General features: G+C 37.9%; 1 protein-coding gene across 1 annotated transcript in view; it reads right to left on the reverse strand.

Moving 5' to 3' along the window:
* POLR3B (RNA polymerase III subunit B) overlaps positions 1–25,800 on the reverse strand; it is a 79,846-nt gene that overhangs the window by 40,744 nt on the left and 13,302 nt on the right. The window contains exons 10-18 of the mRNA XM_069807401.1: positions 19,077–19,199; positions 17,454–17,570; positions 16,832–16,966; positions 11,089–11,250; positions 7,575–7,775; positions 6,317–6,479; positions 4,159–4,312; positions 2,177–2,251; positions 1,293–1,391 (exon numbers count right to left, since the gene is read on the reverse strand). Coding sequence (XP_069663502.1) covers positions 1,293–1,391; positions 2,177–2,251; positions 4,159–4,312; positions 6,317–6,479; positions 7,575–7,775; positions 11,089–11,250; positions 16,832–16,966; positions 17,454–17,570; positions 19,077–19,199 — 1,229 coding nt within the window. The remainder of the gene's footprint in view (positions 1–1,292; positions 1,392–2,176; positions 2,252–4,158; positions 4,313–6,316; positions 6,480–7,574; positions 7,776–11,088; positions 11,251–16,831; positions 16,967–17,453; positions 17,571–19,076; positions 19,200–25,800) is intronic.

Here is a 25,800-nt window from a genome sequence, read left to right on the forward strand (position 1 = left end):
TAAACTCAAAACAAGTTGATGGACAACACAAAAATCTCCCAAACTTTTTGGTGGTTATTGTGGAGTCATTTCCTCACTCTTGTCCATTGGAAGTGCACTGTCTCCTCCAATTTTTGACTAAACAGTGATATCACATGATATGCCCCCATTCATCTTCCTAGCTGAGTCAGGTGTCCTGAAACTCAAACTTTTCAGCTCTGGTGCTTTGTAGAAGTTATTTAATTTTGGCTCAAATGACAGCAATTGTGTGTGCTCGTCTTTGCTCATGTATACAGAAGCCAGCCAACAGCATGCGAGAGTAATTTCTTAAAGTGATAAAGTCTTCAAAAGCCTGGGCAGGAGCAATACAATTTAATTAGCAGAGTTAATGCATTTCGTCTGGCAAAGGTTAAAGATAACTGAAGGTCTCATCCAGCTCCACTGAAATCAATGATTTATTTCTATTGGCTTCCACGAGTACCTCACCAGGACAGAACATTTAGAAAATGCATTTTCTGCATAAATCTACTGATCAAACATTTCATGGAGGTAACCTCTAACATCTTAAATGAAGTCTTCAGTTGACAGGATATTGTCAGAGAAACATTAAAAAAAGGTAAAAAGATAGGAGGACTTAAAAATTTAAAAGAATCCTTCCTTAATGTGGGCTCTTCAATCATAGTCACAAGAGAAAGGTTAAAAAACAAAGCAGCAGGTCCTTCCTATATGTAGAAAACACAACAAATCTGGAAATCTTTCTAAATGAAAATCACATACCAGGAATGGCTTTAACATATGTGGTAAAGAATAAACAGAATGATACAGACATTTTTATCAGGGCCTATCAGGCATTCAATGCAAGCTGGCTGTCTAGAGTCCCTCTACAGCCATAAGAGAGAGATATTTTTCCAAATGACAATCATGGCATGCTAAGATCATCATTTAATGTGTGGAACCATTTGCCTTCTGGATTCCTATTGTATAAAATTACTTACAATGAGCAGCCCAATGATTAGAACAAAAAAAAGCCACATCCAGAGAAACAAAGGATATACCTTTAAATATGTCAAATTTTTGAGGGCTAGAAGCAGGAACAGATCTCCCAAAACCCAAAAGCTAAACCATTTTTTTAACTATCCCATAGATAATTTAGGATGTATGTAAACAGATTTCTTTCTTTAGCTTTCATCTGGAGTTGTTTCAACCATTAGCAAAGGAGCAGTGTGTATGTGTGAAAACAGTAACGTTATTAATATGCTTGCATTTCAGAGAGTCACCCACTGTACCAGTGTTTAGTCTGAATGCATACTTACTTATTAATTGTGTGTTCATATAGTGCAATGTTACAGTCATTTTCTTCATTCACATCCAAATACTCAACAAGGCCTTCATGCAAGAAGTCTTCAAAATTCCTGCAGTTAAGTTAAAAAAATTACACTAGAAGTACTGTCTTTTCTTATATTTCTGCAAAAATAAAACTACATAATACCTATATTGAAGGAATGTAATGTGTAGAAGTTAAGCTAGAGAAATACTTTTACATGAAAAGTTCTGTGTATTTTACGTGTTTAAAGAAAACTGTATTTTTTTAAATTAATCCCCTTGCCCATTCACTGCTTCACACAATCTGACTGACCAATGTTACTTATTTGAACAACTAAATAAAATCTTCCTGTATGTACTCATCATCCCTAAAAATGTAGGCAAATATAAGGGTCATCTAGTAAGTTTTTGTGATGGTTTTGCAAAATTTAGTTAAAGCTAAATTTAAATGCTTTTAAATGCTTTTGTGTGTGTTTTTTTAAACACCCAACCTAAGAATTTGCAAGGAGTTTCAAAACTAATTCTGAGTGTGCCTAGTTTAGGGCAGTAAAGTTGATATTCCTTTGAAGTGTTTGATTTTTTGATCAGGAGAAGGATGATACTGCCTCAGGCCTTCCATTTGCAGAGAGATGAGGCTGTGAGATGTATTTATTCTGTATAACCATCAAATTTCATAGCAGTAACAAATTAAGACCACCAGACTTAATTTGGCTTTAAACAGAAAACGTCCAATACACCGATTATTAATTCATACAGGAGAGTAGACTTCTCCTCTACATAGCTAACCCCAAGATTGTGAAATACTGACTGACTGAAGTACTTCCACACAGTATTTACTTAGTGAGGATGAATATGGTCCACTTGAATTGTGTACCTGTATCCCTGAGCCAGTTCTTCCATATGCTTGTTTGTAACTGCAGGTTTTTGCTTCTTGACAATTATGTAGGGTCTACAATTTAAAAAAAAAAAAAAAAAAAAAAAGATTACCATAGCAAATGCTTAGGTAGGTAACTTAATTTATGCTTACAATAAGAACCCTGTCTATGCACAATCTATTTTATAAACCACTTTTAAAATTTGTCCACCTTTAACTGATACAGCCACATAAATATAATCAGTAATTATTCAGACCTTGGTGTGATAACACAGATATCCTGAACTGACATATTGTCTATGAAGTACCCAGAAAGTGTACAAGAAAAATTAAGATTTCAATTTTGAGGAGAAAGCCTTCCCCTCATGCCCCCCAAATCTTTAAACTAACAATTTATAAGTTTTACCTACACATTTTGTTGATGGCTTTAAAAGATTTAAGCTTTCCCAAACTACAAAGCTAAGGACAGCATTAAGTTCTATGCATATTGCAGGGACTTCATACAACACTGAGTGAACAGTTTGTGCTCAGGTGTCCACATGCAAGAATGTATTTTACTGCTACTTACATGGTGTAAAGTACAGGCATTTACTATGGGTGACCTCAGATGAATCCATAAATTTCAACAGCACATGGATCTCTGAAGGCTTCCTTACCCCAAGAAAACACTGACACAAAGGATGGCATGCAAGAATGAAACGTCAAGGGCTGTTGCTATTTGGACAAGTTGCTCTTATAAAGAGCAGCAAATAGCTACAAGATACTTGTGGGGTCCACTCTGAAGTCCAAATAACTGTTTGAAGACTAATGAGCACTTTTAAATGGTTAATAGAGGTATCTAACAATTGCAGGGTGGGGGGTGCCACAAAGCAAACTTGGTAAACTCCTGGAAATCCACGATTTCACTTGTCTTCATTTTACAAATCGGAAGTCTTGCTGCATCTCCAAACTTGCAGAATGGCTGATACTAGCCCTGACTGCAAAAGTGATTTCTCTGCCACTGGATATGCCCCTACCCTGGATCTCTTGACCAGATATGATTAACTGATGGTTTGTACATGTACTATTTTGGAGCCTCTAGCACACCTCATACTGCATTCCACATGCTCTGAGATTCAATTAATGAATCAGGTGGAATGCCAACTGTAGTTATGACTGCTGCTTCTTTAAATTACACACAAAATACACACACAGCTAGTCAATGCTAAAAAATGCATATATTTATTAACTCATTCTGCCTCTCCCTATCTCTGCTTTGTTCATCCTTTATACCTTGTTCTTTAGCCTAATCACTTGGGCCTAGAGATGTTTTACTTGTAAATAACCTAGCACAGTGCTGCCATAATCTGACCGGAGTCTCTAGCCTCTACTATAAATCAACCTGATTTTCTGTCTCTAAATACTGTTATGTTCCACCCATTCTCATTTTAGCCACCCAATTCCTTTTTGCTTTCCTTTGTGATATAACTGTTATTCAGGCACTCTTTCTGTCTAACAAAGAGCATAAGCACCTGAAGGTGGAGACCTACCTTATATATTTCTTGAATTCCCTACCTACTTAAGGGTAAGCAATGAAATAAACCAAAATTGTGAGACATACTTTTTGGTATCATAGTAAACAGGTATACATGCCTGAGGAAGTTTTGCACCAGAAATAAAGGCCCTTGAAGACAAAATGTAGCTTCTTATTCTAAAATGTGATATCACACCCATGGGATATCAGGTGAGTGTCTGCTGCTTTCTCGCTTCACAGGAAGTAAAACACGCCTCCAAGGACATTGGACATTGCTAGAGTTGCCAATCGGTTTGATTTTGATCTGTCTGTTCTGAATGAGGGCTATTTAAGGAGAAAAGAGATGCTCAGGTCCTACTGAATTTGCTTAAATCTGTACTTATTAAAGTCTTAGCCCAGTGTACTTACAGTGCATAAAACAGTGTTTATACTAAGTTCACTAGTGAGATAATTCTAATGAGATGTTTACCTGCACAATCTCCCTCCATCAGAGGAAATGTAGACACATCTGTCAGAAAGATTTGTAGAGATGGAAACAAATTCATTGATATAACCCGCTCGACGCATTATCCGAAATGTGTTCACTAATTTCTGATGATCACGTATGACACCAAGGATGTTACCTATTCAGAAAGAGTTCAGAAAGTGCATTCTTGCATTTTCACTTCAGAAAGTGCATTCTTTGCATATCCAAAACTCGACTTACAAATTCTGATCATGTCTAGTATGCACAGAAATACTTCCTACTCTTGCAAATAATAAGAGTTGTCATAAAATTTCCTTCTTCTGACATGAATAAGAATTGGCTCTTTTTCTCTTAGTAAACAAAAAAACCTGTCAGAATTTTACAGGTCATCTATCTGTTTGCCTCCAAATAGCTTCAGAAACCAAATGGCATGCTTCATCCAGCTTTCTTCAAGTATGTTTCTGCTCAGGTGCCCATTCACCAATTAATGTACAAGCAAAACACATTTCTGAAGCCTGCAATTTCACCTGTACTGAAATGGATCCAAGGTTTCCAAGAACAGACCAAGGAACTGTCCTGCTGCCCTGTCATTAAGTTTATAAAGACCTGATATTTTTGATACATGTGATCCCTCACAACAGCACCTGAATTCCTCCAGGAACTTAGCTCAACAAGCTATTGCTATCTTAGCAGGGCACTTCAGCACATACTGAAGTATTCTGATGCATGATGAACAAACAAGAGAGTAAAATTCATTTAAAGAGTCACCTGACCAAAGCCATCTTAATATATAAAATAAAAATAAGTATGGTGTCATTTTAAACAAAACTTTAAAGGATGAGACAAAGCATGATAGTTTAGGGAGTTTATAAGACAATACAAAGGTCTTCCTAGCTTAAAGGATTTGTACTTAACAGATTAGCTGCCCTTTTAGGTCACAAGTTTAAATCAGAATCAAGTCAGCCATCCACAAGCCTCAATTTTTTTAATGGATTAAACCCACAAACTAGTAGATCGAACAGTAAATTGTTTTGCCTCACTTAGTACTGGATCATCTACATTTGGGAACATAACTATCTTGTTCCATACCACCGATTGAGCTTGTGAAGGAAGAGTCCAATATTTCTGCTCTGCACTCCCCTTTGGGCCATAAAAAGACAGAAAAAAGAGTGCATGTAGTTTCACTGAACCTTATCTTTAACATACTGCTACAGAAAAGCAGAACAAAGGAATGCAGTTTGGTCAAGTGCTGTTTTTATATTACTGGGAAAAGGCAGGATTGAAGAACAACTGCTGTTTAATTCAAAGGTAAATGGAGAACTATTCATAGTGACAGACATTAAATACTAGTCCCTGGAAGTGGATGGTGTTGACAAAAGGCTATTTTTAAATCACTGCTGTAGTTTTTAAAAGTCAGTATTTTGAAATCTGGTATCATAGTACCTGTTGATTTAGAAACACTAAAAGATCAGTTGTAAAGGAACATAAGCATGTGGATGCAAAGTACATATGCTGAATCATCCCTTTAACAAAGAAAAGAGGCCTGTTTTCCAAAGTCTAATTTTTTCTAATAATTCACAAAGCAAGTTGCCCTTTAAAAGGTAGTTTTAAAGAGAATAGCATTGTTAAACTTTGCAAACAATTGATGTTTGCTTTCTGTTTTTAAATGAACTTGCATGAATATATATATAAAAATACATAAAGATTACTGTAAAATTAAATACTTCATGTGAATGAAGCTCTGAATTTGTAAATGAAAGTTATTACATGTAGCAGCGTTAGTCTCTTAAAAGTACTTTATGAACAGCACCTCATTTGGCGAATGCCTGAAAAGCAAACAAATCTGTAAGAGAATATACATATTTTTGTGCCTATTTATGCAAATGTGCTTAAAAACAGTACTGAAATTTGAAAAAGCTTCAATTTCCCAGCTACACACATCTGCAGTCAGAGTTCTGAGGACACAACTTCAGACAACTAAGTGCCATCATCTGGCCTGTCTACACTGCCTAACGCTACCGAAATATTTACAGATGAAATTATCTACACGTGGAAAACGGAATCTGTGGTTGACTGTGCTCCAAAAATTGTTGGAAGGTTTCTGAAGCCTAACTTTTCATCAGCAACAAATCAGAGTCAAGACTGCTGAAGAGTTACATACCATTTAGGAAAACAAGGAACACATTTGGGTATGAAAGTTCTTCACCACAGAGCAAGTTGACGTCTTCAACTCCAAGATTACTGGCTAATTTAATAATTGGGCCATCTTCCATATCTGTAGTAATGTGAGTCATGAGGGCAAGGTTTTTAACCAAACCACAAGCCTAAAATAAAAAAATACATCTTTTATCCATTTCATTCCGAAGTATTAATACTATACATACATTTTTCTTCCAAAACCATGCTTATGAACAACAAAGTCAAAGAAATTAAACAAATTAACTACACTGAAAATTAGGAGGGAGAAAGGAAGAATTTTCTATATCACACTGAAATGTAATGTTTTAGCATTTATAAACTAATAAAAAATATAGGCGATGAAGTTGTAGTTCTTAAGTCATCCAACCATGTATAACCCTGTATTTCTCTCTTCAAAGCAATAGCTACTTAGAAACATAATGGAAATATGAAATCAGTCTATCAATTTGCCAGGTATCCTATATGTTCTAACACAAACTTTAACATTTTAAAATGAAAAATATCCAAGTATCTTATACAGTGCAATTTTATTTCAGCTGCTTAATGAGACTCGCTCATATTGACTACATATTTATGCTAGAAAGTTCAGAATTGCCCCAGTACTTTGTATTTAGGAAAAAAAAAGAAAAAAGGAAAACAAAAAAAAGACCATCAGCATCAATCGTTTGGTTGAAATAGCTGGATGATGTGTTTAAAGTAAAACACACAAAGGTGTTTTTCCTCCTCAAGCTAAATGCTAAAGCTGTTTCTGTAATAATAATAATAATAATAATAATAATAATAATAATGTATGTTTCTAGAAAAATTGCAGGTTGATGCTGCAACTTCAAAACAGGACATTTATTACAGAACAAAGGGATAAGAGTGTAGGACTCCTCTCTTTCTGCTCTGATCAAAAGAGAGCAAGTAGCTCTGCTGCAAAAATGGGAGGCCTCATGTCATTCTCATGCAGCCAAATGATTTCTGAACAGTTTTCAGCCAGTCCATTCAGGTAGGAGACAAAGGACAATATAATATATGTAAATACAGGCAATATAGGATGTAAATAGCTGGGATGTGAGAAGACACACAAGTTGTGTTATCAGGCTGAGGATAATTTATCTCTCCAGAAACCTCCTCATCAGTATTCTTCCTCTGATGGAGGATCACCTGCTTCAAAATAAACAGTGTCTCCATTCCTCAGGACAAGAAATACTGAAAGCAAAACAGGAGTTCCTTACCTCTCCTTCAGGAGTGTCGGATGGGCAGAGCATGCCCCACTGAGATGGTTGTAGTGACCGAGGACCACTCACTTTCCTTGTCTTTTCAAACTGAGAAGAGATTCTAGTCATCATTCCCAGAGCAGATATGTAAGACAAGCGGGACAATACTTGTGTCACGCCTTGGCGGTCCATTTTGAATCTCTTCAGAGACCAATTTCCCTGTAGAATAAAATAAAAAAAGTTATTGCAGTTTATCCCTGTCTCAACACTACATGTCTTTCTTCAGTATCTAGGCAGGCTATCTGAGGAGCACAGCAAATGTTGCCCACTTATATTAAACAATTACCTATCTGCATATAAACTATTAGTTATAACATACTTGTACTAAGTATTAAAAAAAAAAAGTTTAAACAAAAGAACTGCTCTTTCAAACAAGAGGATACTTTTGCTATTGTATATTCAATCACACAAAGATTCTTCATCATCTGTCCCTCACAGGTAAATCAACACTCAAATTTAGCTAAATTAAATTATTTTCTCTTCTCCCTTTAGAGATTTTTTCGAGTATTTAAAAAAAAAAAAAGGTATTTTGAGTGAAATACACTTTTACAATAGATCTGACAAACTTTCAGTTCTGCCTTTTTCGTGATTTGTTATTTTTGTAGGAAAATTTTGCAGGAAATAAACACTTATGCTGGAGAAGTCTGACATCAAAGCCATCTGTACCTTCTTGAAGCCTTTTGTTTTTAGAATCCAGATGAAGAAGACTCACTGATGTGTCTTCTCACAGAAGAAGAGCATGGGGGGTTAGGTCTATCCAACTTCTTTGGTAGGATTACACCAAATATGAAATGCAAGATCCATGCACATGTCAGAGGTTTCCTGTTTCAGGACTGTCACAGGCAGTATCACTTGTTTTAATTAGGAGACCAGAGGAGTTCTGAGAATGTTCTAGGACACAATTATGTCTCCATGCCAAGCAGATTTAATAATCTCTACTGTAAGATCTTGAAATTTGGTGCTACAGTTTTTGACTTCATGACATCTACTCCAGGTACAGTTCCCAGCACGTGAGTCAGTGGATACAGCAAGTTTCTGTCCCAGTTACTAATATTTACCCCAGCCACCGTGTTACTGGTCAGTCCAAATGCAATGAATATCTCAAAGGTAACGCTTTCCAAGGATTGCCTTCTGCTAATTCCTGTAGCCTTTTGATAAACTCAGCTCACCAATGCTAACAAATAATTTGAAGTTCACTTGCTGTACTATACTGAAATCCTTTTAGAGGGTGATTTGCTTGGCTTCTTTATTTATACATTAACAGCACAATCCCATTTTGTGATGAACAGCAAGAAACCACCACCCATCCGAATGATTCTGATATTTGCTTCCACTGGAAAGACTATATAATAGTCTACAGAACTTCTCCTTTTTCCTTGTTATAGAAAGTGGGAAGACATAACGCCCAACACTAAGTCAGTAAAAAGAAACCTGTCCACTTGGTCAACCTTCTCGGGAAGGGTTCACTCACTAACCATTTCATTCTTTAAGGACTGGGAGTTATCAGAATAAAAGTGGAAGAATATAATAAATGAGTAGTTTTTCCTCATGCTAGAAATGATTGCATCTGCAGTCTAAACTAGCATGTGGTTTCTTCTTCACTGCCCAGAAGACTGTGAAATCTCAAAGACTGGAGGAAAGGGGAGGTAAAAACACTGCCTGAAGATATAATAATATGAAAAATTCTTTGTGCGTTGGAAGTGACAGACTGACTCCTTCACAAGTTGTCCAAAAAACCCAAAATGGGGCCAGGGCTGTTGTGAGACCATCCCCAGTGGAGAATTTCCTACTGAAAGCTCCTGTGAACTGAAAGTTGCTCCCTCAGCAGCATCGGATGATTCTGCAGATGCTGAAATGTCTATTAGGTCTGTGGCATTACTGCCTGACCTACTCTCTCTTCTGGTATTTTCCAGGGTAAAAAGAAGACCTATAGCAAATATCACTGAACAGCACTGTACTGTTGATGCAGTAGTGCTATGAATTCTTTTGCATGCTACTGGTGTAATTATGAATCCACTGAGTTATTTCATGCTCTTTGAGACTATCGTTGAAGCATTCTGGTGAGATTGGAGATTGTCGTTTCCAAGAATGATTTTTATGGTATTTGCTTAATCTCTTGAATAGTATGCACTGGGCATTGTTCCTGAGAAATTATTTTCAATGCTTAAGAGCAGATGGTGTTTAACTGCTTATGTGGCAGTAAAAAAAAGTCCAAAGATAGTGGAAGAAGGAAGACTTTACAATATGTACTGAATAGTTTGCAGATTTATCTCTGTCAGTCCAAATGGAAAAACTGGCACCGGCTAGAAGAAAGCACTAGCATTTAGAGAAACAAATCTGTCAATTGTTTTGGTTACGTGCACTGTAGAGATTTAACTACATTTGGGGCACTCATAAAATTAAATAGTGATAAGCTTTAACACTGGGATTTGTAAGTAACAGACTGTTGGTTGTTTTGGATGCAATTTGTGGAGTTAATTCTGTTTACAAGAACTGAAGAAAAACCTCAGTTTCATGCTAGGCAGAAAAGCCCTCTCAAGAGTTCCAAAGATTAAAAATTAAGTTGCACAATTTTCACCAGCTACTAAAATACTTAGACTAATCTAATTTCTTAAAAAATCATGGATTTCAAAGTCATTTACAAGCTAGTAGCTAGATTTCAGGAATCATCTCACAAATTGCTCTTGCAGATGCGTGAGGTAAGAGACAAAGTTAGTAATTGTATTTTTGTTCTTGTCCACAAATTAAAATATCCATTCTAGCAGAAGGCAGACACAGACTAAAATGTAACCAAGACAAATATTTCAAGGCTTAATTATGGGTGGGCGGGGTTGCGATAATACAGCATGCAGCAGTCTTCCCTGTTAAATAATTCAGTATCATTAGCAGAGAAATACTAATTTCTGTGTTGTGCTGCAAATTTGCTCATACTAGCAACTTCAGATGAATAAAAAGGCACTGCCTGTGAAGAACTCAAAATTCAGCTTTTTTTTTTTTTTTTGGCCTACCTGCCCTCCCCCTGCCCCCTAGTTATCTTCTGCTCATAATGTTTTCCTGCTGCTTTTCAACCACCTTTTGGACGTATGATGTAACCTGACCCTAGCTAAATCCAGGTAATAAAAAATACCATCAACCACACAGTCAAGTAGAACCTAGAAGACAGCAAGTTGGATAAACACAAACATGACCGCTATTTTCAATTTGCTTGTTTCTACCATTCCTTCACAAACACTAAATCATCACTTTGAAATAAATGGTGAAATAAAAGGTGGTTTGATAATCAATGATTTGTCAGTGAATTCCAAAGGCCCTGCCCATGACAAAGTTTTGCAATTTTAATCTATAAAGACTGTTAAATAGATTTGCTTTTACGATCAAAGATAGTAAAGTCATCAGAACAAAATTTATACATTTCCATCATTCACTATGGTGGAAAAACTTTACATACTAGAATGAAAACAAAAATACTTACTGTGGAGATGGCATTGACCATGCCATTGGTGATTTGGTCTTGACGCATGTGCTTCACTACATCAAACTGAGCTGCACGTTGCTTGGGGATTACCTGGTCAGCAATCTTTTTCAGTTCAGAGTTAAATTTTTTGAACAAATCTTCAAATAGAAGAGATAGAAGCTGGAAAAACAAACCAATTGGATTAAGGGAAAAATTATACTTCTCCAGGTCTGGGAAATGGGGCAGGGGGAAAACACACATTTTAATATTTCTACCTTTTATACTTCTTGTCAGTTAAAAAATATTTTCCCTGTTTCTCAAATGATATTTTTCTCACAAGTTTTTTGTCTTGTTAAGGTGCAATATTAGAGAAATTATTTCATAATAGAAAGCAAATTAAGTAGAAGAATGGTCTAAGCCTATGCATTTATCCCTTTTTGGTTTGCTTTAATACTTCCTTCACAATATCTTGGCATACCCATCCATCTCTACGCTATCCATTTACTGTTTTCCCTAATCTACTACATTATAATCCACCTGATCTACTTCTTCCTTCCTAGAGTCACAAACTCTTTTAAAGATTTAATACCCTAAATGTACAACCCTGAATCACACGTAAGAGTCGGAGACAAGACCAGCTTCTATTCTAATACTGGATGGAATAACTGCAGTAAAGCAGTAAGTGAAGAGTCACTTTGAGATATTCTATTATTAAAAGTGAAAAAGGCTGTTTAAAGTGCCCCTTTCCAGGAGCTACTTAAAATGGACAAGACACCCAACTGACTGTAAGGGGCCCTCAGGGGAAGCAACTCAGCAGCACAGAGTTTGGAAGCCGTGCACAGTTTGCAAGACCAGACTAAGCACAAAAGGTGCACAGTTACCATTGCTTCTGGACAAGCAGAACTAGAAAAGACTTTTTTAGGGGCCCAGAAGCAACTTCTGCTCTTGACAGCTGGCAAGATGTATCTCAGGTTACATACGCAGCTTCCTCACTCAGATACGCTTTTATCCTGCTACTTTCTGCCGATCACAGTCTACGGAAAACCAATTACACCCAGAGAGAGTCCACCTGGTTCAACACCTGCCATCCTTATATAGAAGTGCTACTATCTGGGAAGTGCAATGCTCTTCCACATTTCTCCCTTAAAAAAAAAAAAAAAAAGTCTACAGCTTAAGCAAAGAAGCTATGTAACAGCTGAATTGAAAAAAAATACCAGCAATACTACTCTTCAAAAGTGCTGCAATTTAAGCCAATTATTTTCTGTATATGGATACTAATTACTTCTAGTTCTTAAAATAGCCATACAAGGAAAAGGCTACCAAAGTTTGTGATCTGACTTTTTTTTATTCTCCAACTGCTTTGCTTCTGCAGTTTGCTCAACCTCTCCTTGCAGACACTAATAGCTTCCCAAAACATTTAAATCTGCATTACATGATACATTTTAAGTGTTCACAATGATTAGTTTTGCAAGCAAGCAGTGTAAATTCTAAAGCCTGGCAGTCCTGTCCTGGGAATCTATTTTACAGCAGCTACAAGTGTCAGCAGAACTGAAAATGTGGCAGCTAACCAATGCCAGAAATGGTAGTTCCCAGTGTACAAAGCATTGTAGGGCTGAACAAGCTAGGTATTCAGCCATCACAAGCCAAGACATTCTGGAGTCAGCTGTACAATTTAATTTCTGTATGTGCAGAATTAAGCTGAATTTTAACTGTCTCCAACAGACATAGTCCCAGCTTTCCCTCACCTTCTGGAAACAAGGCAGCAGACCACTCATTTCTCTATCACTGGGATGGGCCACTAGCTTTTATTTGCTTGCTTCTACCTACATGTCCCAGCTGGGCTGACCAAAGCATTTGGCAAATGACAGATGTAAAGCAGTTAACTAAATTATAAGCTACCCTTTTCACTGGCATCACAAATTCATTTAGGAATAAAAAAATAACACCTGGAAACTCAAGACAGACATCTGATTTGCAATAAAATGCTCCCACTGGCCTTCATGGAGAGCAAGACTGGATTATTTTTGACAGTCTACTCTACAAAACATATGGAACACTTAGTGTTCAGTCACCAAATTGTAAAACCAGCGATAACACACACTGTATGCTAACCCTTGACAAAAATGGAATCCTATTTCCACTCTGGACATAAGAGTTTTCGCTGAAAACTGCTTAAGTGGTTTCTTTTTTTTTAGACCTGGCTTTGGCATGAAAGGAAGGTGTTGTAGACCCTCTTTCCTTTCCTGATCCTTGCAGTACCATTAACATTTACAAGGTGATACCCTCTCACTGTGGTCAAAAGAAATCCAGTCCCCTGCAACTCACCTGCAATGTCACAGCTCATTTAAATCAGATTTCCATCAGAAATAAAAGCATCTTTTAGGAAGCATCATATTAGGAAGGAGATCCCCCGGGAGTCTCCAAAAACTAGATCATGAGGGAAGTATTTCAAAAGCAGGGAAAAAGTAAAAGAAAGGAATGTGCAGTTTTAAGATGTCTGACAGTCTTGTCAAATAAGAACTAGACTCTTTCGAAATCAATCATGGAATACATTTGATCTCAACAGGTTTGGGCAGGTCTTAAACATTTAACAGAACATTTAAAAAAATTAACTCAGAAAATGTTTTCATATTTCTTGACCATAAAATTGCAAAAAATCTCCTAATTCCACATGCCATAGGGAGTACAAAGCTATACCATCCTTCCTCTTCCTTTGAACTAATAAAGTAAGTTACACACCAAGTACACCAACTTGCTAATATGTGCCAGTCTGAAAAGCATCATACTTTGCTAATTTCACTCACAGACACTCGGTCTGCAAGAGCTCTGACTATCTGGCAAAGCAGAATCTCACAATAACTACATTATTTAGGTCAAGAGCAAGAGATTAAAGAAAAAGGATGGAATGCCAATGATAATATTCAATGGATTTCATAGTTAGACCAGGGCCTTTCAGACCGCTTCAGACAGGAGCACTAAAGAGCAAATTATATTTAAGAAAAAAAACCATACTGACAGCTCATCAATTGATTTTCATTGAAAATCCTAAGAAAAATTAATAAAGAAGTTAAGCTGCTGAAATACAGTTTCACCAATTAGCTTAATGTCAGAGAATTCTAATTAGGCGCCTTGAGATTGCTATTTAGCGTTTAAGCCTTTAGAGTGCCAAATTCTCCCTTTCACACAAACTGGTTGCAAAATTAAAGACATTAGGCAGCCTTAATTATATTATCAGAACAGCTGGGATTAGGCAATCTCTGAAGTCAAGGCGGTATTCTTTTGTCACAGGGTAGAAATCCCTTGCTTTCCAGGGTGCCGGATTTTGGTGCTGTTCCATATCTCACCCATACAAAGCAAGCTGCATTAGAAACAAAAAAAAAATGAGGACAAAGAACAGAGTAATGCTTAGCAAATAATGAACACATTAAGGAAAGAGAAAAGGTAGGTGAAAAGATTAAGCCTGAAATCGGTAGGTTTTGCTAACACCTCAGCTGGCACCTGGCCTACCGAGCCTCTAGTGGCAGAAAGACTAAGAGAAAGCTCTGTAAACCAGCTTGGCTAGTGGATACAACTCTGTTATCTAAAGCTAAAGCACATTTCGTACTCTCTTGTCCCATGGGGTGTGAAATTAGCAGCTATTGTTTTCACACATTTTTATAAACACAATGCCTTTTATGTCTTTACATTGTTTAGACCGCTATGTTTTTCTCCTCCCATGGGAATCTTCTCTTTTTTTTTTTTTTTTTCTTTATTCAAATTTTAAATCAACAGGATTTTTATTCCAGGAACATGCTGGCATTAAAAAAAAAACACAACAAACCACCAACCATTTTATCCACACAAACTTTAGCTAAACACAAACATTTAGAAACTGGCAACAAAATCTCTACACTTTTTAGTCTGTAATCCAATCAAATTAATATTACACTGATAACATGGCAAAGAGGAATTCAAGTGTTCAGCTTGAAATGAGCTTTTAAAATATCACAAGGGAGCCAGAACTACTCTTAATCAAGTGTTCCATTCCCCCCCCCCCCCCCCCCGCATAGCTGTCCTTGATGTAGAAAAAATACGCATTGGCTTTGTTATGATGATCCTCTACATTTAAAACCTCTTCCCAGTTAATTTAAAACGACTTTAGTTGTTAACATCAGTGTGAGCAGAGGCCTTTCCCTTACAGCTTGTAGAAAACTTTTTACCTGCTCTACTTTCTGCCTCTAAAAATATTAGGAAATAACAAACTAGTCCTTCAATCCAGTTAAATAAGAACAATACGATGACAAAGCAACAACTGATTTTACTGATTACACACTTAACTACAGCAACAACATTATGGCAGAAACCAAATAAATCCATTACAGCTTAAAATATTTGCCACATTAGAGTATTGTGCTAATGTCTTCTTACTACTCTTTACACTTTAGAAATATGTTCTGCTTCAGCACAAGAATAAAAGTTTGATGAACAGTCAACATATTAGTTTGAAGAAAGGATTTTTTTTTCCTAACAGGTTAAAAGCTTTTTTTCCTTTGTATTTGTGCTTGGAGTGTGTTCAAGAGTGTCATCTTAGTTTCTTCAGAAAACTAGGAAGCAAAGCACACGTTTTTACCCTGAAATGATTGCGTGCCCCATGAGTGTGTTCACGTGTGTGTACAGAGGACAGGGCACAGTGGGAAGGAGAATAGGAGTATGAGACAATAGGCAAGCACGCATCTTAAAAAGTACAATGAGAATTCCCACTGGATATGAAGAAAAAGGAATGGATATTGTTACTTGCGCTGCAACAGAAATCCCAGTGCAAATGATGGGGGGAGCAGAGATGCATAGTTTCTCCAATCTGGTGAGTTATCTATACTTGCCTGAATTTCTGAAGCATGGTCAATAACCAGAGATGATACTGACTGCCAGAACTCCAACTTAAGTTAATACAGAGCACAACAAAGAAGTCCAATCCTAATCTAAACTGGTTAATCAAATAACCACACATGGCAAGAAAAAATCCATGCCACGGTAACCAAGAAGTGCCTTCACTTGATAGGCAAATTGCCAATTAGGAGAATGTAGTTTGGCCAACAGCTGTGAACTGCCACCCTCTCTGCAAAAGAATGGTGCCAGTCAGACACCTCAAACCATTCCCTCCTTCACAGCCCTTTGTTACTGCTTCTACCTCCAGTGCCAAAATTCTGCAAGCAGAGAAGTCTATGCAATCCACTTTCATTAGTTGCTCAAGTTAACATTAAACCACTTACTTTGTTAATTCATGCTACTCTAGAGACTAGAAAGGCAGTTGACAACAAATAAGCAATCTTACATGCTTCTCCAAATTACAGAAGGCTTGAGTCGCTGTTCTGTGAGTTGCACAAGCTGGGTTCTCCATAGCGGGACAGTCTGGACTTGAGATGCAAGCACCTACTTAGTCCCAGTTTATTCCCTTACCCAGCTGCTTACAGGGGGACACCAGAAGATGGATCTTATTGCTGCCTTCTTGGCACTAACAGTGTTATAATAGAACTAGAACTGATGCCGTATTTACACTGCTCTGTCCTTTTTTCTGGTATAAAGAGGCAATACAGAAGTGAGGATATAATTAGTCTCAATCAGGGAAGCATATCTATGAGTCAACACAGAAAAGCCAACAAAAATAAAATGAGAGGAAAAACACTTCAATCAAGAAGACAGGAATGCTCCTTATTCTGCAACTTTTAAAAGCAGATAGTAACAAAACCCCAAAAGAGCACTTCATTCAGAAGTAAAAACTCACCTGCCCTGCCAACTCCAAACGTTTATTTCCATAGTAGTCTCTGTCATCTACTTTATTTTCTCCTTGAGCCAAAATTACTCTGCGCACCATCACTGCTGTGTATATGCACTTGGCACGAAAATTGAATTCCTTCACCTGTAAACAAAACAACAAAAAAGAAAAACATACCGATGTTTCAGGATCAGGTCCTTAGCTCTTATTCAGACAAACACATCCATTTAAATCAATGGGTTATCTGGGCTGACCGAGGAGTTACAAAAGGGATTTGTGCACTTTACCTTCTTAAAAAATGCTAAAAAGTAATATACATTAGTGACATTGAAACATATAGTAAATGAAAACAAGTCAGAATAAAGGTATAGGTCATGAGAATAAGGTCCTGAACTAATAGCTGATACCACCTGACTATGCAGAAAAAATGCATCGTATGGTAAGTAGTTCAATGGTACAGCATTTCATAAACATAAAGATTACTTTTGACTCAATCCAAATCTTCCCCTTTATTTTGAGGATGATTTACTTTATCTCAGCTACAAAGCAATCATTTTTCCCTGCCAACAAAGCTCACACCATAAATAACCACACAAATTTACTCCAGTTTAAAAAAAAAAGCATTACATACAAGAACGTGGGTCAGAATAGTTGATGCTAGCAGCTCTCGTGCTTCTTCCATCTTTGTTTTCTTTGGGCCTCCCCACATCCTTTGCCTTCGTACTTTGTTTCCAATGTACTTCAATGCCTGTCAAGGGGGGCAATTAAGTTAATATCAGAATTGTAACCTATACAAATATACACACATGGATATCTGTATATATTCCTCAGTCAGTGCAATCCCACTAGCCACAGATGATACAAACTCCAAACAAAGTGAAAAATACCAAACACATAAGTGACGCTAAAAAAAAAAAAAAAAACAACTTGAAAATTGACACAATTGATTATAATTAAATATACAACATGTTTATCATATGTTGATAACATTTGGAATGGGAATTGGTGAAAGAACATGATTACTACAATATTAAAAGAAACAGGATTGCAGAGATATAGGAAAAAGGATTATAAAAATTCCAAAAATATCTAGTTCATTTAATTTGACTTTTCATCTCCAGTTCTTTTGTGTATTTGCTAAGTTTCATTCAGATATTAAACCATGAGGTGGCACTCACTGTTTAATAGGCACAAACTCTACTGTGTGGCATCTACATGTGTCTCCAAGAGTACCTTGCAATAATTAATGGATTCTTACTTTCTTATCAGGTGTCCAAGAAATGGGATCAAGCTGAATTTAGGGTCACATGAGTCAAAGAAACTACCCAGGTCCACACAGGAAGTTCTTGCCTGGAAATGAAGCCATGCCCCCTATGCCAAAGAATTACCCTCTCCACTAGATGACAGATTATCCTTTCCATCTGTTACCTTCTTCCCCAAATAGCTCACTTTTTTTTCATTTCATTTGACACTTCTTCCACAGACTAACTTCTGTATTTCTGTTTTTCTTCTTTCCTGGATGCTTCACATTTCTCTATGTTCCTCCAGCATCACCATTTTACTCTTCTGACTGAATTAGGAGGCCTTCATGCTACCTCTAACCCTGAAAAGCCCCAAAAGATGTAAACTAGAAAGCCATTCAATTTACAGCACTCAACACCACACACGGAAAGGTTCAATACAGTTTAGAATGAAATAGAAGTAAGACTAATCTTCAAAGGTTCTTCTAGCAGATTAATATGTACATGATGGAAATGCTGCCAGCAAAATGGCCTGTGTTCTAGCTAATTAAAAAGTGTATGAGCTGAAGAGAATTCTGATGAGTCTTCAGCAGGATGGAGGGTGGCTATTACTGTGGGCTTTACACAAGAGGTTAGAATTGAAGGAGAACATCTACTCATGATGAAATGGTCATGTCCACACCAATGGGGCTTCTGCAAAACGGGGTATGCAATTCCTTTTTGAAAAATGGGAATTGTCCTCAACAAAAAAATCCTAATCTTACGGACATCACTACTTGTCACATACACTAAAACATAACCCTGGACTTCTGTAAACAAAGCATTTCTTGATGTTAGGGTTTTTTTCAGTTAGGCAATGAGAGCAAAGTTTCACTTAAAAACCCTCAGCTTAAAATAAGCCCTAAAAAACAAACCTCAAAACACAAAGTGTATGTTGACTGCTGACACAGCAAAGTGGTCAATACCCACAGTCTTCAGATTTTTATGGCCTCTGGCCATGTGAAAAGACACACCTGCATCTGTGTAAAAATCTGAGCTTTTTGGCATTCTTCCAGACTAGGAGCAAATGCAGCCATCACATGTTCCTCTGTGCCAATCATTTGTACAATCTCTTGGTCACTCTCAACACCCATGGCCTAGGAAAAGAAGAAAAGACAGAAATAGCACAGGCTTTATGTTAACTCACTGACATTTGCTTATGCTAATTTGGTATTGTTTGTCTGCGTTACTACTAAGCAAGAGCTAGTTCTTCTCTAAGAAACTGTGCCATCTGGCACTGGCAGCACGTATTCTAGCTATGGAAGAACATTAAATGGAAATCTTGATAAGCAGCAGGAACACACACACACTTTTTGGAGAGCCTTTTTTTCTTCACTGACAGGAGTTAAATTCTATGTTTTTTCTTAAGAAAAAAAAAAAAACACCAGGTAATAACAACCCTACCTGTGTAACAACGAAACCCAAGTCAGAATCTACAATAAATAAAGGAGGGTGAAATTTCTTAAAAGATTACACATGGTCTCTTACCACAAGCAATTTTGCAAACTCAGTAGACTGTGATGCAGCACGTCCTACTTGAGGAACGTTTACAATTTACCTCCTTTGCAGCTCTCCGCATTTACAAGATGACTTCACTACAGAATTCCACTTGAAAGCCATTCTATTATTTCACTGATCCTTGGACACCTTGTTAGACTTTATACTGCGGAAAAAGCTTAATAAACTAAGAAAGCGCTTAACAGGTTTAGAAAAATCTCTCTATCAGTAAGTGTTTCAAGGTGGCAGCCAGCAGTGAAGGCCTTTGTGGATTCCAGATGGTGCTAAAGCTCCCCCCTTCACACATTTGCCTGGAGCTCTGCCATATCAAGAAATGGAATAATCTCACTAAACCTCTTCTGGCTGAGTTATAATATGTTTCTCAGAACTTTGTGAGGAAGTTACGTTTGCATTCATATTATTCTTCAAACTGCCTGCCACAAAGACCATTGTAAATAATGGCCTATGTAGACCCTAGTACTCTGGTTCTCATTAAAAACTGGCAGAATCCCAAAAAGTCACATTTTCCTCAAAAATGCACAAATACCTTCCCTTCTTATTGCCTTCATTGGGTGTCACTTTGCTTAACACCTAGCTAACACTATCCCCTTGCAAAACTGTTGCTATAATTGTGAAGTATCCAGCCTTTTTTTTCTTCTTTTTTTCTTTCATTTCTTCTTTCTTTTTCAACAAAGAAGTGGTTGGTTGAAGTTCCTTTAACTTAAAACTCTCTCTCTTCACCTTGTGGTTTACTAGAAATTAAAAGCAGTGCAAAAGTAGCAGACACCTATAACAGTGTGAGAACATTCCCGTTTTAGCACAAAGCACAGATGACAATTCCACCATCTCGGACAGACTTGAACTCCAAATCAAGACACAAGTTACTTCACCAGACAAGAGTGTTTCATCATAGTTTGCTGCCACTAAGTAGTCACCCCTCTGATCTCAAGGCTCTTTTCAGAACCAGGATTTGCCCAAGTGATATTACTGTAGTTCAGATCTCCATTTTTCAAATATTATAATACTTTCTCACCCTTTTAAATAAGGTCACACAGTAGTTTAAAAACCTCAGCAGAGAAGTTAACAAAATCCCTCACGACCTGAGAGCCAGACCCATAAGAAACTCTACAAAACCATGAAAGCTTCACAACAGTAATTTTCCATGTGTCTAGAACTTTAAATAGCTAAGCAGCAAACCAGTTTAAGAACCACAACTGGATTCACACAATTATTGCACTAAGCCTACAGAAGAACAAAATGTTATTAAGGGAATCTTTGTGCCACTCTAGGCACGTATACCAGGAATACATTTATCTAAAGCACATCAAATGCAAGGTGATAAGATGTAACCCTATTTCTGCCCACCAGGTTAATTTTAGGATGGCAATCAGATCGTAAGAGACGCGTAAAAAGTGAACAAAACAAGTGGGGAAAAAAAAAAGTCAAGCTGCAGTTTTACTATGCTCTTTCGTCCATCAAAAAACAGAAAGCCCTGGTAAATTAAAAAGGGTTGATGATTTCTTCTAACTTGATGAATTCTCTGATCAAAAGTCTGACAACAAGATGAGAACAGGACATATCATTATGCCCATGTAGATTTTCTAGTTGAAGTTTGTAGCAGCAAACTCACTTGAGCATTCTGAATTTGTGTGTGGGAAAGGCTGGGATCTACCACCAAATATATGTTGTATTGTTAGATAAGTGCAAATTGGGGGAAATTATAAGTCATAACTATAAACCTAGGCAAATGACTGAAAAAGATGCGCTGATACAATAGCCTAAAAGTAAACCCATTTCTTCTCCTCTGTACTCTCAACAATCATGGGCAAAGCTGCACATGCAAATCCACCTACATGCAACACTAACAGGGCAAGCAACAGGCCCATGCTGATATCAGATAGATTTGTAATCTTAACACTTTCTTTTTTAGTAAATTTGGCCCTGATGTTGCACTTCTACAAAAAAAAAACAAAACCAAAGAAGTACTCTAGAATTAGCCTGTAACATCACTAGGATAGTAATAAAATACTCCTGGGTTGTTGCTTGTGTTACAGAAACATTGAGGACATGCAAAGTAGGAATGGGTCCTATGCTTAAAGTGCTCATGATCCCAGGACAAAGCCAAGGGAAAGGGAATTAACATAAAAGCATAGCAGGAGACAAGATGTCTTGTTTATTTTTGATTGGAAGGCGATGTCACAAAGGGATAATTTTAGGGGGCAGTGGAGGGGAAGGAGACATTGCAAAGGGATAACTTAACAGTAGCAGTGAAGGGATGAGGAAGGAGACAGTAGCAGGCCATTGAAGAGCATGGTTGGAAGGCTAGTAGTCAATGGACATAAGGCAGACAAGTCAAAGCGAACATTCAGACTATTCAGATCATCCTGAGTAGGAGAAAGTGGTCCAACTGGGGTAAGCCACTTCCTAGGACTGGGGAGGTTCCTGCTGCCCAAAACGTTGTGTGTGTGCATGTGCCCGTGTGTGCACACACACACGTACATATAAGAGAGTGTGCATGGGAGACTGCGAGCCCAGCTCTTCCTCCCCCAGCTCATGTCTTAATGATGATGTCTAGGCGTTTCCATGGCACTTGCCTAGAATGTAGTTCTGCAGTCCATCAGGCTAAATTACAGAATGGAGACAGGCAGATGACTGGATTAAAAAGATGTCAAGGAAGTTCAAGGTTGACATCACAGACAGAATTGGTCTGGAGCTTTCATAATTCAAAAGATACGGGCTATGAAACTGCAGCCATGGGAACCTGTAATTCTACAGATCCAGTAAGACCACCATTCAGCTGTTCCTGTAGAGCTGCCTCTTAACAGCTCCAAGACTAACATAGGTTTGTAAAAATGAAACTTGACCTGCTGTTCAAATCTTTTGCCTCAGGTCCTAGAGCAGCTCCTTATAGCTCCCACATAAACTAAAGATACTTCACCTAGCAATTAGGTTGTAAAATTCGACTTTTAAGTCCCCCTAGGTTACTTATAATTCTCTTCCTTCCCCAGCCAGTTTTGGTGCAGCGTGCAACCTTCATTTACTTCAGCTCCCAGGACTCACTCAAGTCTACCGAATCAAGATTACAAACCCAAAAGAAAAATAGCCCTTACCTTAAAACAGCTCTAACTCACTGCAATGTAGGAAGCTCCCTGCAAAAGCAGCAGCTCTACCTCACCTGTAACCCTGATGTTTTTCAGGATAGAAACACCCTGAAGTACTACACAAATATTCCACACCTCCTCTAATGCTCATTGCTACCTAAAACTGTCCAAGCCCCCCAGATAAAACGTGCATAGCTCATAGCCTGACATATTCAAAAAACCCATCCACACAGTTCACACAGCCCTATGATCTGTGCTCAACTGACACACAGCTAAAACAAAGGTCTCTTGGGGTTGCAGGTCAACTCAGGACATCCTAAATACCATTCTGGTTGCGTGTGTATATTAAGTAATGAAGCAATGTTACACAGTAAGCAGGAAGCAAATTAGTTGTGTCTGTTTCCCATTACAAGGTAGCTGACAGCCCTTTAAAAACCTCAACAAATACATACTTTGGGGGCAAAATTGTCCAATTTATATCACTGCTTCAAACCAAAACCTGCATTTACATATATATATGGGCTGCACAAATGTTTCTGTCCTTTCAAGAAGAAAGGTTAAAAGTGTTTAAGAAAAAGTGTTTAAGCTAGCACAGCAACAAAGCACTAACTCGCCCACATCTGAAGGGCAGACTCTTCAAGCCTGTCCCAGAATAGTGCCATGACCATGCCTTTTGTAGCCTATCAAATTTCAGTTATCTGTTGTCAGTGGGTTAAACTTCACAGAACTACAACTTACATGTGCTTGGCACAACTAGCTGTTAAATCACTGAATATGCCAATCACAAAGATCCTTACAGGTCTGGTTGGCAGAAAAGCAAAGCTGCAGAACAAGGTCATTCAGGCTTGCAGTTCAGAAGAGACTATGGATAAGGATGAACTGCAAGGCAGATGCCACCCTTAAGGTGACCCTACACAGTCCAGTCCCCCCACCTATCCAGATCAAGGGACCTTTAGATCCACACTATTTCCACCCCTCCCCACAGCCCATGCACCTGGGTTTCCTTCCTCACCATGAAAGAAAAAAAATTATGGGGAACACTGTATGTTCAGGTCTCACCCTAGCATGCAGCTAAGAAGTGTCCACGACTCATGCCTGAAACACAAAAGTGCTCTTAGATTCTAGTCTAGGGAGCTCTTTATGAATTTTAGGCCGCAGTTCTGTCAGAGGGTAGTGTTTGTAATACTCTCTATTGCACAGCCCTTGCTTTTGACAAAGATGTCTAAGGGATAGTAGTACACTTCCACTTCACAGTTGCGGTAGCTTTAAATCCACATTACATCATAGATCTCCAATACTTGCTTTCTTTTCTGTAAAGTTACAATTATTTTCTGTACCTGCTCTACACCTTACGTCATCTGCAGGAACACTGGGCCATTTAAAGCTATTGGGACTAGAAAGACAATCCAAAATTGCCCAACCTTCTCCCACTGACTCTCAGATAGTCCCTGACAAAACTGTCCCCTCTAGCTGGCCCATGCACTGGATAGCAGCCCTCTACCAATTACTAGTTATTTTCTTAGTCAAAACACAGAGGTCTGTCGAACTTGGTTGCAGCCTGGATGCTGGTCTGGGAGGAAATGCAGAGCAATAAATTTTTGTCATTGCTTTCTCAGTTTATTTTTTAATTGGAAATTATACAAAGAGTTGCTACAGTAGAAGTTAAGGGGGCAAAGGCAACCAAAACTTCAGACCTTAGATTGTCTGTACAGCTTAACTTTGCCCCTTGCAGATGTGTATCTATACAAGAAGCAAAACACCTACGAGTAATGAGGAAGACCCATGCTCCATGCCCACGGCTTGGGTCTCAGCAGAAAGGAATTATTCTCCTTGCTTTTCCAACAAATCTCCTATGTATACTACTGCCATGTGGGAGAGCTGAGGCTACAGGGAGATCCCTAAGTTAGGGATTTTCCAGTTGCAGGGCTATAGTGTTTGTAAGCTTGCTTCTAGTAGTTAAATACAAAAGTAATACTGCATTACAGCAATGCCCAAGAAAGAAAGATCAGAGGCCGGTGCCTGCCTAAGAATCCATTGAAAAGACTGTCTGGGTTTTTTAGTTTCCAGCTGGAGACTCATCAAAAGTGGACAGAAGATCCCTGAAGTTCACATGTCATTAAAGGAAAGGTAAAGAAAATGATCACTCATGAGTACAGTTAAGTGCCAGTCAAGAATGGAACATTCAGCATAGTTGAAGTGGGTGCAGCTAATTTGCTACTGGATTAAATCAATACAAAACTTTGAAAAGCATTACGGCCAAGAGCTTCTAACAACTGTAACCCCTTATTCAATAAATAAAGGAAAAATTATGCAATGTTATCTAGAATATAAAAGATACATATAGGCAGGGGGATAATTACAGCAAGCATTGTCAGAAAATGATCAAATAGTCAGTACAATGCTGCTTAATAAAAACCCCAACAACCACCTCCTCAGGCTTAATAACCCAGAGCAGTTACTCTTCTGTGAGCAGGTATTTATGTATACCAGCAGGGGGTGACAAAATGTAATAAAAGTCTGTAAGTGAAGGTGGAATCCAGCTGTTTGGTACTTGAGCAAATGGATTAAGAGCCACATTAACACTTTCCTGCAACAGAAAATTTGTGAACTTAATTCTGACACTTCTATGTGCATTTCTGTCCACAAATAATTTCTCAACTTCCTTTAACATTGGTCACTAAAACCAGATGATCTTCTCCAACTACTTGAAGAGATTAGGTTCATCAGAGATAACAGACATCTGTTTCTCAAGTCTAAATCCAATTATTAAACTATTTTCTAGTACCAAACCCAAAGCATTTCCTACAAGAAAACCGATTCTTACAACTCTCAATCAGCCAAAGAGCTGTGGTAACACAGAAAAGTCTGTAGTTGCCAACACAAACAGATCAGCACTGGTGGCAGAAACTGCTTGGATGCTGTGAGCAAGTGCTGCCCTCTCCTGGCAATTTATTTCCTTGACTATCTGTTCCCCAAACCTTCCGAGCTGTAAACCATTACAGTGAAGACCAAAGGGGAGCTATAGGATTTACTTCTATTGGTTGCTAGATCCAGTCAGAGGCATTTTTGTGCCCTAAGCCACCTTCCCTGTGAACAGTGC

Source organism: Haliaeetus albicilla, chromosome 19, assembly GCF_947461875.1.
Source record: "Haliaeetus albicilla chromosome 19, bHalAlb1.1, whole genome shotgun sequence".
In the NCBI taxonomy this organism is placed as follows: Eukaryota; Metazoa; Chordata; class Aves; order Accipitriformes; family Accipitridae; genus Haliaeetus; species Haliaeetus albicilla.